Source organism: Eleutherodactylus coqui, chromosome 2 (genome assembly GCF_035609145.1).
Source record: "Eleutherodactylus coqui strain aEleCoq1 chromosome 2, aEleCoq1.hap1, whole genome shotgun sequence".
Taxonomy (NCBI): Eukaryota; Metazoa; Chordata; class Amphibia; order Anura; family Eleutherodactylidae; genus Eleutherodactylus; species Eleutherodactylus coqui.
Genome location: NC_089838.1, coordinates 250,188,963 through 250,206,676, shown reverse-complemented (window position 1 = coordinate 250,206,676; position 17,714 = coordinate 250,188,963). Strand labels below are relative to the sequence as shown.

Genomic DNA, 17,714 nt, shown 5'->3' with positions numbered 1-17,714 from the left:
CACTGTCTGGAACTCCTGGCACCATGGCACCCTGGATGTGAGTGCTAATGCCAGGCAGTTTAGACAATGATGCTGAGGTTTCTGATTTGCCCTATTGGTCAGCTAACTTCAACAAATGTATATGTCAAGGACTGGTGTCGGGGCTGAGGGTGTCATTCAACTGTATCCTGAGGGGCTAAATAGAGGTGAGTATACTCTATCTTTTATGTTACAGGCCTAGCTGTAAGAACTTTTGTTTTGTAGTTACACAACCGCTTTAGGTGTACTATAGAAATGGTAATTTTTAGGTCTATAATTCTATGGTCCTTAATTTCATGATATACTCTATATATACAACAAGTGTATAAAGGTGAGAATCCCATTTTCTGAAATATAACTACAAATCCCTTGCTAAAAAGCCAAAGAGTTAAACTTCTGGCTGCTTGCAGCTACTACCAGATAAGAGGCAAGACAGCTTGATGGATTTATTATAGAGTTCAATGGTACAGTGGCTGTATACATTTATATGCCGTGAATCGGCAGGATATCCACTACTGATGTACAATAAATGCATAGAGTTAATATTAGACTGTTATTTTCCCGATTGTTCTCGTAGACTTGTCAGCTGTGAACTTGACAAATGGATTCAACTAGTATAACCTAATGGTCGCCGACTCATGAAAGAATATATGCTGATGTGGAAGTGTTTGTGTGTTTATTATGCAAATACGAGATGTTGCAATATGTCAGCAATACCACCTATTAGAATGCAAGGTGTGATGTGGGAAAACAGGAGTGGAGCTACTCCAGTAAAGATTGGGTGCGATGGTGATGGAATGGTCCTTTACCACAAGAACGCCTGAAATTGTGTCAAGTAGTTGGAGAGTTGTGTGCATCACACTATGGGTGCAGCCATACCAGTAACCTTACATCCATTTAAGGGATGCGCTGAACCACCAGCTTTTTATGATTATTTTATTTTGTTCACCTATTAGAATGCAGCTGTCCTAGAAGTCAATGTCTGACCTTTTAGGCCTCATGTCCACGGGGAAAATCAGGCCCGCTACGGATTCTCCATGGAGAATCCGTAGCGGGTCCCTCCTGCCCTGCGGACATGAGGGCTGAAAATAGCAATTACTCACCTCTCCGCATGCTCCGGATCTTCCCTTCTTCGTGGCTTGATCTTCTCTCCGTCGTGGCCGGATCTTCTTTCCTCGGCCCGGAGGATGTGCACGGCACACCGGCTGCGTGACGCGCGCATGCGCCGGCCAGAAGAAAAAAGATCCGGCCGCGATGGAGAGAGGATCAAGCCGCGAAGAAGGGAAGATCCGGAGCAGGTGAGTATATTCTGATTTTAGGTCTCCTGTGGATCCGGACGGCTTCCATTGGCTTCAATAGAAGCCTGCGGGAGCCGTCCCCGTGGGAGACCTGCACTAAAATGGAGCATACTGCGGGGGATTTCCTGCACACACAATCCGCGCCTCAAGGGAAAATGACATATGCAGGTATTTAACTACCTGCGGGTGTCCAATGCATCCCTATAGGGCACGATCATGTGTGTGGGTGACCCGCTGTCGATCTGTCCCCGTGGACATGAGTCCTTAGTGACAAAGCCTGTTTGCACTTTAATGACCAACTAATTTTTCAGTTTTTTCATCTTCACATTCCGTCCCCGGGAGAGCCGCACCTAAATGGAGCATGGTCTGGATTTTTTCATGCTCCATTTTTTTTCTAATTCACTTTTATTGACCATCCGCGGGTATTTATCTACCCGCGGGTGGTCAATGCATCCCTATGGGATGCGGATCCGCGTGCGGGTGATCCGCTGTGGATTTTAATTATTATTTTGCCCATGGACATGAGGCCTCATAACATGACTCGGAATACAAGCGAAAGAAGAGTCTTCTCCAGACAAGCTTCTTCAGGGTTTTTGCTCCTCATCAGTGTGCAGTAGGGTTCTGACTGGTTGGGTTAGAGGCGTAAGACCTGGGTCTTTTCCTTTGAAGAAGACTCTACTTTTGGCTAATATTCTTAGTCATGTTACTAGGCCTGTTGAAAGGTCAGACATTGTCTTGTAGGAGTGCTGTTTTCCAATAGCTGGCACTACCAAGGCATTGTAACATCTCCTATTAGCATACCATATTTCCCAGATAAACACTGTATGTCCTTTCAAGCCTCCTCATGCTTACTAGATGATCTCCACAAGGAAAAACTGTACCCCTCCCAACCTGTGCCTTGTATGACACATTTTAGAGAGACTAGGTTGCCTCTCTAATGACAAGAGTGGAAACGGATTAAAATAAATAACTCTTTTATAGCTAATGCATCCATTTGGTGGATTCACTTTTTATACATTTACTAACATTTACTAACAAATTTGAGTTTAACTTTAAAATCTTCATTACATACTTCAAACACATTTTCTGTATAAGTCAGTAAATGTATCCACATGAAATGCTTCATATTTTCGAAGTAGATGTATTTATATCGGAAAAAGTGAGATACAAGTCAATATTTCATCTTAACTCAGATCATAAAACACCCAGACCTACAACAGAGTTTTATTTTCTGCTTTTTCCAAGAGGAAATTCTTTTGTATGCTTATTCACATTTCATCCATTAAATATGCCTACAGACAACCTACATCACCATTGCCAGGTACTTGAAAGTGAACAAGAGGCGTGAAGAGATTTTAAAAATCCTTCATAAATATGGAGATTTAATCTGTCATATGGAAATCATAACTTTGAAGAGATTCCGAAATACATGTTTTATTTCAGGTTTTAAGATTTTCATATCCAAGGGCAGGAAATGATGTGCTTTGAATGATCTGATTTTGTTTTGGTGCAACAGATACTAGTGCAGATTTCCTGTTTTTTTTTACTTTTATCTAAATAACATTAAGTTACAGATGGTTTCAGAATTTTATATTATTATTTGTGCATTTCTTTGTCAAATTGCAATCGGAAGAGAATATGATGTGTTTTTATAAAGTCTACGGCTTCTTTTACATTCCATCATATCTTCCCAATGACTAGCACAAAGATACAAAGCAACCAAACTCCCTGCAAAGAAAAGGCTCCTTGTGTCTCTCCCTCCCAAAAGGCTCCCCTCACTATACAAAACACATTGCTGGACTTGTATGCTCCCACCCACGGCACCCGTGATGTCCATCCAGCCAAGCTGTCAGAACAGGCAGGCTTTCTCTTTCAGAAGATCTCACAAACTCACACTGCCTACAGCTCTGAGCATGAAAAGGCTCTTTCCCAATTCTCCATTCTATAGCATGAGTGTGTGCAGTTTGCTGAAAATGAAAGTTTGTCAGTGCTCAACCAGCTCAAGGTTGTGGGGGGTGGAAAAGCTCAGCAATGTTTTTTATTGTGGTAAGATGAGTCTATGAGCTCCTTATCTTAGGGGCCCGGTCACAATTGTGACCCTTGCAACCCTAATATTATGCCACTGTAGGGAATGAAGAAAAGATCTGGATTAAATATTATCTCAAGGTATTAGTTGTGCTGCCTACACATTATGGTAGCACCACACAGAAACAGCCAGGGGAATTTACTTAGATTGGCATTTTATACGCTGGTCTAAGTAACGAGTGCCCTAGAGTGAAGAGCACCAAGTTTATGAAGAAGTACATGCCTCTTTATGAACTTGGCACATATCTGGCAGACTGCATAAAATATATGCACGTAAAAACATAGGACATACGTTGTCATTTTCAGCCGTGTATTTTACCCTATCTTTTGGCATGATACACAGCAAGCTCCCGTAGACTTCTATGGCAGCTGGAAAAAAAATGAAGAGGAGGGAGTTACCCAGCGTACAATGCTGGAAAAAGAAGACAGCTTGCCTTAATTAGGCATTTTAATGCCATTCCGAGGATTTCTGGTGATCATTGCTTGCCATCGTTTCTGCATATATTTCAACATAAACGCAGCAGCGTCCCATGTGAATGGTTTGAAATACGCTAATTAAGATCGGGACTCGATCATGTCAAAAAGTCATTTATGCGTATTTACTCTGTGTACGGGCGAATGTAAAACGCATCCGATCGTTTGAAGGAAACCTTAGGCTATATTTGCTCAGGTGACTTTTGAGTGCTGAAAATTGAACAGAAATTGCACAAAAATAGAACACATTGAATTGAATGGAAATATTCACATAAGCGCTATTTTACTCAGACGGATAATCAGAGAAAAAAAATATACAGCATATCCTATTTTTGTCCAATTTCTAATGAAAATTGCCAATTAAAGTCAATGGGTGCAATAAGAAAAACAGAATGCACTCACATGATGCAAGTTCCATCCATTTTTAACAAATATAACCATAAAAAAGAGAACCAGGATTTGCAGAGCCTGTATATATATATATTTTTTAATTTGTGAATAATAGATGCAAAACAGATGGAATTTGTGTGTGAAAATCAGAAAAATGCATAAAAATTGCATGAGAATTGCAGGAAAATCTGACCTTTTTTGCTGACCAAAATCACAATCACCCAACGTGAACGCAGCCTATGGGAAGTTGGAAAAAAAAAGTGCAATATTTGTATGTCTAGCCTTGGATGGTTATTTTTTGTATACACGAGGTTGCAACTGTGGTGCGATCCAACATTTGATACATGAACAAGTTTATGTTGCCCTATTGAACAGGATCTAAAAACCAAGAAAAATTGCAACAAACAAATTCTGAAAAAATAACCCAAAGTATGTTACATCTTTCTTCCCTAAAACCTAGCAGAAGCAGCATTTACAGTATCTACAAGAGGAATGTATTGGCAGGGGATGTTGCATTGCCGTTTGCTATACTACAATATGCAGTACTGCCCATGTGAAGCACTCCAGTCTTTATTGGCATTGTAACATTCCCAGGTAAATTCCGAGCGGCTCAGTGTAGTTACTTCCAAAATGTCCCTCAAATGAAAATGAACTGAGTACATAAGCATTAGAGATACAGTCTGTCTCCTTGTGACATAAACAGGAAATCCAACCATATAAAGGGTCAAGCTGAGTATTTTCTATGGTTTTGGTCCATTACTCTGCCCAAAATGACTATTACAGCATTTAACAACTCAGTGTCTTTCCAAGAGAGGAGATGGTGGCCTCTTAAAAGACTATAAAATGAATTTGTCCGAGTTTAATTGTGACTTTCAATAAAAATTGGAAAAGCAGTAAAATGAGAGAAGCTCACTTTATAACCAGCTTCTCTTGGAACAGCGTCATAAATAAAGTTCCAGAGGTTTTATTGCAGTTCATTGTGCCTTGTGGAGAAAACATTGAACAATAAAGGTGACCGATGCAGCAGGGAAGTCATTTTAATTTTAAACTGTCGACCATGTTGGTGATTAAATGCTTTGGAGGTCTTCTGGGACAGTGCTTCACAAGGTCCCAGCCAATGTCCACATTTGAAAGTAGACATTTTTAGCCAGTAATGTCAAAAGATGAAGGAAATATTTAATGGGAAACAAAAGATGTGACTGGAAATATCAATGAGAGGAAATAACAGGGGATTTTAGAAATCCTGTATTTACTGTGTGAGCTGTCGATACTTGAAGGTTACAGTATTTCCAACTGTCATCTACGTAATGGCACACATAGGGTAAATAATAATTAACCCTTTACAATCCAATTTGTATCCTGGTTTTCCTAGGGGGCTTACTCTGTTTCTGCTATTATACAACGGCGCTATATGCTGGCTGAAGCCAGTACTGCATGAGGTGACACGTTGGATAGGCTCTGACAGCAGAGAGGCTGGCAATATACAGTAAGAGAACCCCGACGGACGTCTTCCAAAATCAGAGCTGTACAGCCTTAAATCATAATGTCTTCAGAGGTCAGACAGTGGATTGGAAAGGGTTCATTAGGGACGAATAAGTTAATATCGATGCACTGTTCAAGCACTGTCTTCATCTCTCTGCCAGTGGTAATCTATAAACAGGGCATTCAACCCAAACAGCTGGGGGAAATTTACTTAGACTGGCATTTTATTGGCTGGTTTAAGTAAAGAGTGAAAAGCACCAAGTTTATGAAGAAGCACATGCCTCTTCATAAACTTGGCACATAACTGGCAGACTGAGATCTATGCCAGCTTTGAACTAACATACTGTAGATTTTAGCTATAATGTATGTTGGGTCCTGGGGTAAATTTTAGTAAATACGATGGGCCCATAAGGTTTTGCCAAGACTTGCACACTTTTTAAAAAAGACAGGCAGTATGTAAAAATGCCAAAAAGTTGCACATTTTGGCTTAACTATAGTGTGTGGCAAAGTTTGCATGTATTATAGGCCACTAATCTGGTATAAAAATCTTCATGATTCTCCATCCAGATCTTCCAATTTATTTATGCCAGGAAACAGATGTAAATACATTGGTAAATCTGCACAAATGTCTTTAGACGTTTCTTAGGATCTTTTATGTAGTGATCGGGGGTTGATTTAACCCTTTCCAATCCACTGTCTGACGTCTAAAGACATTCTAATTGAAGGCTGTACAGCTCAGATGTCGGAAGACGTCTGGCAGGGTATTCCTACTGTAGATTACTGGCCCCTGTGTTGTCGGGGGCCTCTCCAGCATGTCACATACTGCAGTACTGGCTCTAGCCAGCAGATGTATGTATGTCTGGTATACTACCTGCCTAATAGAGAAATCAAGGATGAAGGTTCTATATACTACAGAAAAGTTTTATCAGTAACACCCTAAAATGGCTCTGCATTTTGTAAAATCAATACTTATGAGAAGGATCCCTTGACAATATACAGGTTACAGTGTATCCTCCTGCTTGGGCCCCAGTGATTGGCTGTAATCTATGAGGAAATCTTGCAGTAAGTGTTCAATTTTTAAGCAGCGCCATCCTAGGAGAAATGTAGAACTACACAATTCTTATTCTAATTAATGGGTTGTCTGTATCAGGGTGCATACCCACAGGTGAGAAAAGCATGAGAATTTTGCGAGACACACAAGACCTGTACAAAAATACAATGATGCTGAGAGGTGGATAGATCACAGCTTGTTCTATTTTCATGTGAGTCTCGCACAACAATAAAACATGCAGATGTGAGGTCTTCCGCACATTGCACAGCACATGGATAACGTGTCCGTGTGCTCTATGATGCGAGTCATGCCCCAGAATGTCAGGCGAGACTCATTTTTTTCCATGAGTGTATATCGGCTCCGTTTTAACAGCCGACCGATATACGTTACCCATCTGATGCATTGGTTTCCAATGCTGCAGTTCAGATGTCCATTTTTGTGGTGAGGAAAAATGGCCGGCAGGAAAAGATAGCGCATAAGGTGTGCATTCTGGTTGGTCGTTTTTACACCGGAATACAGTGGCCGATCCCATTGACTCCTATGGGAGCCGCCGAAAAAGGGAGGTGGGTGGAAGTTTAACAACATCTCTGCTAAACTCCCTTCTATCTCCCTCCCCTTCTCCTCCCCTCGATGGCTGCTGGCAAAGGAAGGGGTTGGGATGGGCCAGGAGATTAGCACACTACCTACCGCCCAGTTCTGCCCCTCCCATTGCAGATAGCCAGCAAGAGGCAGAGAGGGGGCAGGAGTTTATAAAACTAGATCCCGCCCTGTCCCACCCCCTCCTGTTGCAAACAGCTGGCAAGGGGCAGAGAGGGAGAGTGAGTTTAACAGAGCTAAATTCTCCCCCTTAACCTGGGAGTATTCCGGGTGTGACGTATACACACCGCACTCGGCCATCTGAATGGGCGCATAAACGGGAGATGTAGCCGTGACTTGGTAGGCCAAAAATCGCAGCACCATAATGCAGGACAGGACAGGTCCTCCAGAGAGATGGATGGTCTTTACAACTACTCTCCACTGTGGCCAAGAGATGAAGATTCTTAACATAGGACCACCCCTCTATAAACTCAGAATTAAAAGAGCATATATTTCTAAACGAAACAACCCCTTTAGGCCAGTTTCAAATGGGTGTACTGTAGCTCCATACTGCAGACATGTTATACATTACTTTATAACTGTATGCCATCAGTATTTGATCTGTAAGTGATCTGTTTTTGCCTCTCTATATTTTACTTTTGACCCCTTTGCCTCTGATATTCTGTTGGGTTCAGAGACAGTGAGCCTGAAAGCTATGAGCAGTGTAGTATTCTGAGCTGCCCCCTTCCCCTATGTCACGAGCAACATGCAATCCCCCCTTGTCACATTCCACCATTGGTTTCCGACAGGCAATACTGACAGCATCCGTTTCAGTTTTACAGTGGTGATCCCCATCCAATAAAAACAGGTAATTAAAGGGAACTCGGAATTTATATACCACCTTCTTTTTCCATTTCCAGATAACCCCATTTAATTAAATTTTTGGAATATTCCTTAAGTGTTCTGCTTCACATTTGCAGAACTAACATGAATTAAGATGTGTAGTGCTGTCAAAGTAAATTTGCTGCATACGGCTAGGGATTAATTACTATGTCTTGCATATGAAAGGGAGTTATATTATTATTTTTTAAAGAAACTGTTTTCATTAAACAGAAATGTATTTACAAATGATGTGAGAGCCACATAGCAGGGTAGTAATGTTACAGTTCCTTGTGCAATTATGTAAGTGCTTATCATTCAAAACAAGGAAAATATCAAGGGTCCAATTTACTAAATACCAGCGCAGAACACTCGTAATTATTTGAAGAGGTAAGTACCACTCCATAACAAGTTTAAAAACATGATTTCTATGTAATAGGAGAATAGCATCAAAGCAAGCATGCTCAAGCCCTTTTAATTATCTGCTCAGTGTAGTTTTAATATTCTGCTGGGTGAATGCAATTGTGGTGAGAATGTTGTAAATGGACATTATTATCGTGGCGATTGTATTATTAAGTCATATAAAAATTTGTAGCATTGTGCTCACAAACAGTTTTCACTGCTAGATAAATAAAAGGGAATTCAGACAACAGGCACAACAGTTAGTTCTTATTGCAGAAGGGTAAGTTGGTCCCATAAGAACCCCTTTTATACTCTGTCAATCAGACTGGTTATAAAAGTAAGATCAGTGTGCAAGTCACTCTCAGTAGAGTTGTTATAAACTGCCAGATGCGAATGGCTATTTCTGATGTTTTTATTCAAGTCTTTTAACCCCTTTAGTGGAACGCCCGGAAAATCTTCTAAAAATCAGTGTTGAAATGTGCTGAAGACTACTTAAACTGGCCACTGAAGGTTGACAAAAGGACAGAGCATGCTTGTCCCACTCTTCAGCCCAGTTCTTGATAATGGTGGGAGCCCCAGAGATTATCTCCACACCATTTCTGTTTTTATAACTTGTCTGACTGACAGGTTATAAAAGGGGTTGTTGTACACTATCCTACCAAGAGTAATTGGACACCTGTGTAAGAATCAAATGTAGTATTTATATGCATATACTGATACTTAGTTGGGTCTTTTTGGCCCTAATGACATTAGATACTCTCCGTGGCACACATTTTACTAATAGCTGATACACTGCAGCTGGTATTTTCCTCTATTCATCCTGCAAATGTATGGTAACTTAGTCAAAGAAGATGGACACTATTTTTGACTTGATGTTCCAAAGGGTTCAGGTCAGTCCCATCATCAAACCAACATATCCTCAAACCAACATACTCGTAAATAAATGTTGGATTTGTGTCAAGGTTAGGGATGAGCGAGTATACTCGCTAAGGCACTACGCGCTCGAGTAATGTGCCTTAGACGAGTATCTTCCTGCTCGTCCCTAAAGATTCGGGGGCCGCCGCAGCTGACAGGTGAGTTGCGGTGGTGAGCAGGGGAGAGCGGGTGGGAGAAAGGCAGAGAGAGATCTCCCCTCTGTTCCTCCCTGCTCTCCCCCGCAGCGCCCCGCGCCGGCCCCCGAATCTTTCGGGACGAGCGGGGAGATACTCGGCTAAGGCACATTACTCGAGCGAGTAGTGCCTTAGCGAGTATACTCGCTCATCCCTAGTCAAGGTGCATTGTCTTGTTGAAAGTACTGCTTACCATTTCAACATTCCCACATTGTTGGCAGCACATTATTGTTTAGGGTATCAAGGTACATTTCAGTGTTCATGGTTCTTGCCACTACAACCAAGACTATGTCACATAAAACATTCCCAAACCATAATGGAACCTATGTTGTACTTCACTATTAGCACAGTACACTCAGGCAAAAGGCATTCCCCAGGCATCCTCCATACCCAGGTACGTCCATCTGATTTGAAGATAGAGTAATGTGATTTGGCACTCCATACACCATTCTTCCATTGCTCAACTGTCCAATGACAATGCTTCTTGCACTATTGTTGATGGGTTGATGCATTGTGATTCTTGATGGAAAGCTTGTATGCAGTGCCATAAAACGTATATCCAATACTGTGCAATTCCCATTACATTCTATGGCTGATATCTTCAAGGGTCTGCATTTTATGTAGCATGGTTTAGGAAATGTGACATGCTAATAAGACATGATCCATTCTATTTATAGGGGTGTGCAAATGCATTTGGTAGGATAGCATAGGACTACTCCTTTAAACTCCTAGGCCCGAATGCAAAATCTGTAACAAGACTCCTAACTTTAGTGTGTCATTTAAAAAACTAGTTTCCCAACATGTGAAGAGGAACCTTTGGGTCCTCTCAAGCTCTAGGACACATGAGTGACTATAACCCATTCATCCCCTTAGTTGCCCCACCTTTATTTTCATACTTCATGTGTCGGCAATGACTCAACAATCCGTTTATCATAGAGAGGTGTGCTCTTTCTTACCTTTCCTCTTGGCTTGAGATATCCCAAGATGAATAGCACAAGATGAGCAGGTTAAATTAAAAAGAAGCCCTTGTCTTACTTGGAACACACTACAGAGTAGTGCAAGCATTTTTTCCAAAGCTGGTCATGTCATGCCACTTATCTCATAATATCTCAAGCAAAGAGACAAGTAAGGAAGGACGCATCTCTAATATGGTGAACAGAGCAAATATATCCAGAAAAATGGTAGAGTGATTGTATGCCATGTAAAAACGTAGCAATTAGAGATGAGTGAGCGTACTCGCTAAGGCAAACTACTCGAACGAGTAGTGCCTTATGCGAGTACCTGCCCGCAGGGTGCCGGAAGGGGGAGAGCGGTGAGTTTGAGAGTGAGCCGGCACCCGAATCTTTAGAGACGAGCGGGCAGGTACTCGCATAAGGCACTAGTCGCTCGAGTAGTTTGCCTTAGCGAGTATGCTTGCTCATTTCTAGTAGCAATCATTAACATGGCTGGTGCATTTTGCTAGCTTAGTTTACAGCATTATAGTACACTAGTAGAAAGCCCGTCCTAGGATGATGACTGCAATCTATATCTTTAAATATCCATGCTCAGGAGCCACTTTTTGCAACTTTGCAGCTCGCTATTCTTCACTTTTGTTGGATTTTCATTGTCTCATTCTCTTTGCCTGCACAGCTCGGTGCTCCTATATTATACATTGGAGGATGTACCCTCACAAGACTTAAGTTTGGAATTTGTTAAATCAAGATTTTGCCATTTTGTGAAGCCATCATTCAGGAACCTCAGCAGATGATTAATGAAAAAGTGGACATTTTACGATGTAGACTTGTGTGCTTGATTGAGAGAAGTCGCTTTACATTGTTTGTGTGGATGTAGATGATAAGAAGCACAAAGTGTGTTGTACAGGGCGGGCCATGGAAAATTAGCCCAGCACCACTCTCTTATGAAGGATGTCTAAAAGGAAATCTTTGTCGCCCATAGCAACCAATCACAGCGCAGCTTTCAGTTTACTTCAGCTGTATAAGAAATGAAAGGTGCGCTGTGATTGCTTGCTATGGGCAACAAAGACTATTTTTTTTTAGACAGCCGTCATAAGAGTGTGGTTCTAGGCTGCTTTTCGTGGTCCGACCTGTAGGTGAATAAGTGTAAGTGTGAGGGATTGTGTGTAGTGGTACATAATGCATACACATGAGTTGTTTTGATAACAAGCTGAACCACATCATGCTAAGATGCATATTCACTCTGTCAAAAAAAGCACCTGGAATGAGTTGTTTTTTGCTGCAAAACTTGGCATGCAGTTACATCTCAGGCGGATAAACAAATGACTAGAGTCATGGTGTGATTAGATGAACTCTACGATGCAATCAAAGAGATTTCATGTAGTTAATAGAGTTTGAGAGGGGGCGCATTATTAGAATGTGAAGAGCTGGAAGGTCGGATTGACGAATTATCCCTAACCTGGGCCATTCTGACCAGACTGTTAGGCGGTGTTGGGACCAGTGGATGTAGGAGGGCACACATACAAGGCAAACGGCCTCTGGATACCCTCGACAGACCACCAGTAGAGAGGATCCCCTGTTTGTCCAACAAACTCGGACAGCTCCTACTGTTTTCTTGTAAATCATCCAGAGATGGCATTATTGTTATAGGCCCCTCTCGAAACCATTTCCAGGCACTTTGTTAAAGGGCATTTGGTCTCACAGCACCCATTATGTGTACTGTTTTTGACACCTTCCTATCATCACCTTTTTTACAGTGGTGTCATGAATAAAGAAACTGGACTTGCTGGGGAGTGGCACCGGGTTGTATTCAGCAACTAATCCAGGTTTCTTTTGGGGACTGACGACAGCCTTGTTTGTGTCTGCAGACCTCTGGGTGAGTGCGTCAATTCTGTTTTTGTTGTGGCACATTGCCCCCACTGCTGGTGTGATGGTCTGGGGGGGGGGGGGGCATCGTATAAACAGTCAGTCAGCCCTAGTAGTGGTACGTGGAACAATGACAGCTTAGCGAGATGTTCAGGACATCCTGCAGCCGCGGGGGTTGCCTCCAATGGCAGGGCTACCAAGAAGCATTTTTCAGCAGCATAATGCCCGGCCGCACACACAAGGGCATCACAGGGATGCCTCCACAGGATTGTCACACTTTCATGGCCTGTTCTCCAGATTTAGAACATATATGGGACCATGTAAGATGCCTACTTCAACAACCTAAGAGTTTGCATGATATAGACACTCAGTTAAAGCAAATGTGGACCGATATGTCACAGGGTACCATATAGAATTTTATGCTTCCATGCCTGCCCGTATCACATCTTGCATCCAAACTAGAGGCGGTACAACAGGGTACTAGAGCCTCCATGGCTGCCATATCACATCTTGCATCCAAACTAGAGGCGGTACAACAGGGTACTAGAGCCTCCATGGCTGCCATATCACATCTTGCTAGTGCCTCCCTTCAAGGGGTCAGTTTTTTGCAATAAATTATCCTTTTGCTCTGATATTGTAATCACTTACTTATATCAATGTTACAATCACACAGAGAAAGTTTCATTTCATTACATCGACTCCTTCTGGGTGCTTGATTGTTTTTGCAATTAGTATATATCAGATTGTAGTTATTAGAATATGTCAAATGTCAAGTTAACATTTGCTACATTTGTATATCAAAATACTTAATGTTTTTATGAAGAAGAAAAAAAATCTTTTTTTGCAATCCCAATGTGTCAAGAATCATTTTGCTCTGACAAATGAATATGTAAGGTAGTAGAAGACACCCCCGAGGTACAATATAATTGGCATGTTTAACTGTTGCTGTTATATGCCGACTTCTAACCTTTTATTTACTGAAGTAAAGAATTTTGTTTGGGGTGTTTATTCCCTATGCTGCACTTGATTGTATTCTACAACTTATTATGCTGTTGATATGTATAATGCTAATGTTATGTGGCAGTAGCTTTTCTTGCTGGTGTTATTTGTATGCAGGGCCTGTGGTCACATAACTATTCTCTGCAGACTTTCAAGTTTGCAAGTGCTAAGTCTGTGGAGTGATTAAAGTATATCTGTCAGATACTGCAAGCCTTATAAACTACATGTTTGGGCTTATAGAACTGAAATGCTGAATCCAGTGATGCAATACTTACAATCTTCAACATTACCCCACTGTCTGCTGTCAGAGCTTCTGCTGCATGCATCCAGTGGACTCCTAAGGAGTGCACGTAGAATGAGAAAACTAGTCCTCTCATTCTATGTGTAAGCCTATGTAGTTTGCCAGATGCATGCAGCGGTGGCTTTGACAGCAAACAGCAAGTGAATACTGAGGAGGGTATTTATAATACTCACATCCCCAGATTCAGCATTTCAGCTCCTATGGATCCATAAATTTAGCTTTGGCGTGTCACAAGAGATGAGACTTCCTTTAATACAGGGCTTCGGCACACATGGCTCTGTGGGCCACATGAGAATGCAGAAGCATGTGTACACAATGCATTCCATTGGGTAGGATTTGGGAGAATAAAAGTATGGGGCGAGGGATGAGAACATTATTCTTCCTCTATACAAGGCACTTGTAAGGCTCCGCATGGAATACTGCGTACAGTTCTGGACACCGGTGCTCAGGAAAGATGTTGCAGTGCTTGAGGGGGTTCAAAGAAGGGCAACTAAATTAATAAACGGAATGGGAGGACTGGAATACCCAGAGAGGCTATCAAAATTCACGCTGGAAAAAAGATGGTTAAGGGGAGACCAAATAACTATGTATAAATACATTAGGGGACAATACAAGGATCTCTCCCATGATCTGTTTATGCCCAGGACTTCGGCGGTAACAAGAGGGCATCCTCTACATCTAGAGGAAAGAAGGTTTCATCACCATCATAGAAGTGGGTTCTTTACTGTAAGAGCAGTGAGACTGTGGAACTCTCTGCCTGAGGACATGGTGATAGCAAAATCCATAGAGGAATATGTTGTAATGTTCAAATATTCACATCTCTCCTGGAATTCAGTAAAAAAAAATGTTTGCTGCATTGCAAATGAGCCGAGCCAATGTATTTCATTATACATCCTTCTTATGCTCCTTTGCAACTAGCCTATATGTATGACAGGCTAGAAATGTGATAGAGGCATTCATCCAGTCAAAGTTTTTTTAAGTAATCTGTTACAGTTTCATTCAGAAGTTTCAGAGTCAGGGTCGTCATTATTAAAGGAAACTTGTCAGTAGATTCAAACTGCCCTAATAAAATGCTCTGCAATGTTAGAGAAAAATCTACTTTTCATAAATGTATCCTGATATAGTTTCCTTTTAGTGCATATTTGCAAATCAATGCCAAATTGCGTAAACACTCCCCTAACACACTTTATATGTATAATAATCTCTCATACAGCAATGCAAATGGTGTCATTAATATACCATGGCTTAAAAGAAAGTACCTTAAGAACTTGTTTAGATCCCCATGCTTCATATACTCAAACACCATGATTAGTGGATCTCCATCACCACACACACCATAGAACTTGACAATATGGTCATGCTGTAGGTTGGTAAGGAGTTCTGCCTCTCTTTGGAAGTCTTTGCGTGCTGCCATAGTAGGGTCTTTCAGCGCCTAAAGATACAAAGATGAAAAAAAAATATTAACCCATTTGTTTTTATAATTTTCAGCTGAATGCATCAAATTAATACCTTCTTAAAATGAAAATGCATTGGTGATTAACAAATTACCATGAATCAGCTTTCGTAAGGCTGACTTTATACATACCATACTTTTCTTATATTTCAAGCCCGTCCCTGAAAATCCCTACAGGGGTAGCCTGCATCCCATTGCTTTCAATGGGGCGGCTGCAACACCGACCCCATTGAAAGCAATGGGAAAACATTGCGATCCTCTGCCACAGCTGTGGCAGGGGATTCTTTCATTCCCACGGGGAGTCCCATCGTCACTGCACACTGTGACAGTGCTGTCACAGTGTTCAGAGATGAGGGGACTCCCTGCGGGGATTCAATATGCGCAGCTCGAACCTTGCCAGTGCATGCATGTCTTATCTTTTGCAGGTGCAAAGATTTTGCGCCTGTAAAAACCGGACATGTGAACACCACATAGGAAACCAATGGTTCTATCAGACACGCTTTTTTTTGCGCACATAGGTGCAGACAAAAAAAACGCTCATCTGACTTCGCCCTTACTACATATAAAAAAAATCACATATTCGGTAACATCACGTTTGCAATGATCCACATAAAAATAAGCTAGTAAATTATTTAACCCGCATGGGGGGCCGCCATGAAAAAAACATATATAAACCTGGCCAAAATAGCTAATCTTGCATATCTTGCATCACTAAAAAATACAAAACGATCAAAAAGACACATGAATCCCCAAATGGTATCACTAAAAGGAAATTCCCTCAGCTACTCATCCGGCAAGAAAAAGCCCCCAAACAGCACTGCTGACTGAAAAATTAAAAATAAATGTAAGAGGACTTTGAATGCGATGATAGAAAAAAAAAACGTTTTTAAAGTGTGAAAAGGTAGCAAAGCATAAAAAGAAAACTATATAAATTTAATATCAATGTAATCTCACTGACTTGTAGAATTAATTGGAAAGATTAACTTGAAAACAAATATGAAAACCATGCAAAAATTGTAGATTTTGTTACTCTAGCCTCTACAAAAATTGGAATAAAAAGTGATCAAAATGCTATATGTTCCCAAAAATGCGTTTAATGGAGACTTGAGTTTATCCCGCAGAAAACAAGCCCTCATAGAGCTCTATCGATGGAAAAATAAAATGTTATGACTCTTGGAAAGCGAAGACACAAAAATAAATCAGTTTTTTTTTAGTGTACGAAAATAGGAAAGCATAAAAAAGCTGATATAAACCTGGTACTGCTGGAGTAGTGCTGACCCAGAAAATAATGATATAACATTATTTATTCTGTATACTCAATGCCATAAAAACAAAATCCAAAATATAATGGCAGAATTTATTTTTTCCCAATCACCCCCCACCCCACCCAAAAAAAGAAATTAATAAAAGATAGGGTGCATTCAGACGAGCGTGGTTTACACGCTGCTACAGCAATATGTAAACCACACTTCTATAGCAACCAATAGGCACTCATACAGACTTTTTTTACCAGCGCAGATTCTGCTCTGGTAAAAAAGATAGGACAGCGAGTGCCAACTTGCGTGTCAGCTCCGTGATGCGGCGCTGTCCATGGTGCCGACCACAGGCCCCTATGGGAGCCACGGCAGCACTCTGCTCGCAGCACGGACATGTGAACGGGTTGCTCCGCGGAGCACAGAGCAGCTCGATCACTGCAGAATTCCTGCATGTCAGCAGCGTGGTTTACATGTTGCTGTAGCAGCGTGTAAACCACACTTGTCTGAATGCACCCTTAGGCAATATATTATATGTATCCAAAAACTATGCTGTTAAAAAAAGACAACTTGTCCCACAAAAAGCAATCCCTCTTAGAGCTATCTTGACGGAAAATTAAAAAGTTATGACTATAGAAATAAGACGAAAAAAAAACGGAAAAACTGGTCGGTCATTAATGCCTAAAACGGGCCCGTCAATAAGACAATAATCTTAGTAGCTGTATATTAATAGTTGATTTGGTTTGTTTTGGGTGTAAATGCAGCATTTATGCTAGCAAGTATATGAATAACATGTACTAATTTATTTTTAATATTCCTCTCTATCTTCCTGCTGTGCTTAGTCTCTGATAGATGATGTACATTTTACAGTTTAGTCATCGAGGTATAATTAAGTAAGATATATTGGTTTGTATACAGATTTTCACTGAGCATTCTTTAACTCTGTAGCATTTTTTTTAAAAATGGTAAAATCCTTCTTTTTAAATTAAGACATTTTGATTTGTTTTTATGATGGATGAGAATCAAACCTGTTCTATCGTAGAATGTAAAACATCCCTGGAATAAGCTCCGTCCTAGCTTGGAGATACAGACTCTCAGAAGAGTATGATCCAGATTTATTGTATT

At 41.0% G+C, this 17,714-nt stretch overlaps 1 protein-coding gene across 1 annotated transcript in view; it reads right to left on the bottom strand.

Annotated features, from left to right (window-relative positions):
• Nucleotides 1-17,714, bottom strand: part of NTRK3 (neurotrophic receptor tyrosine kinase 3) — a 650,206-nt gene that overhangs the window by 29,427 nt on the left and 603,065 nt on the right. Inside the window, exon 15 of the mRNA XM_066592818.1 lies at nt 15,143-15,315. Coding sequence (XP_066448915.1) covers nt 15,143-15,315 — 173 coding nt within the window. The remainder of the gene's footprint in view (nt 1-15,142; nt 15,316-17,714) is intronic.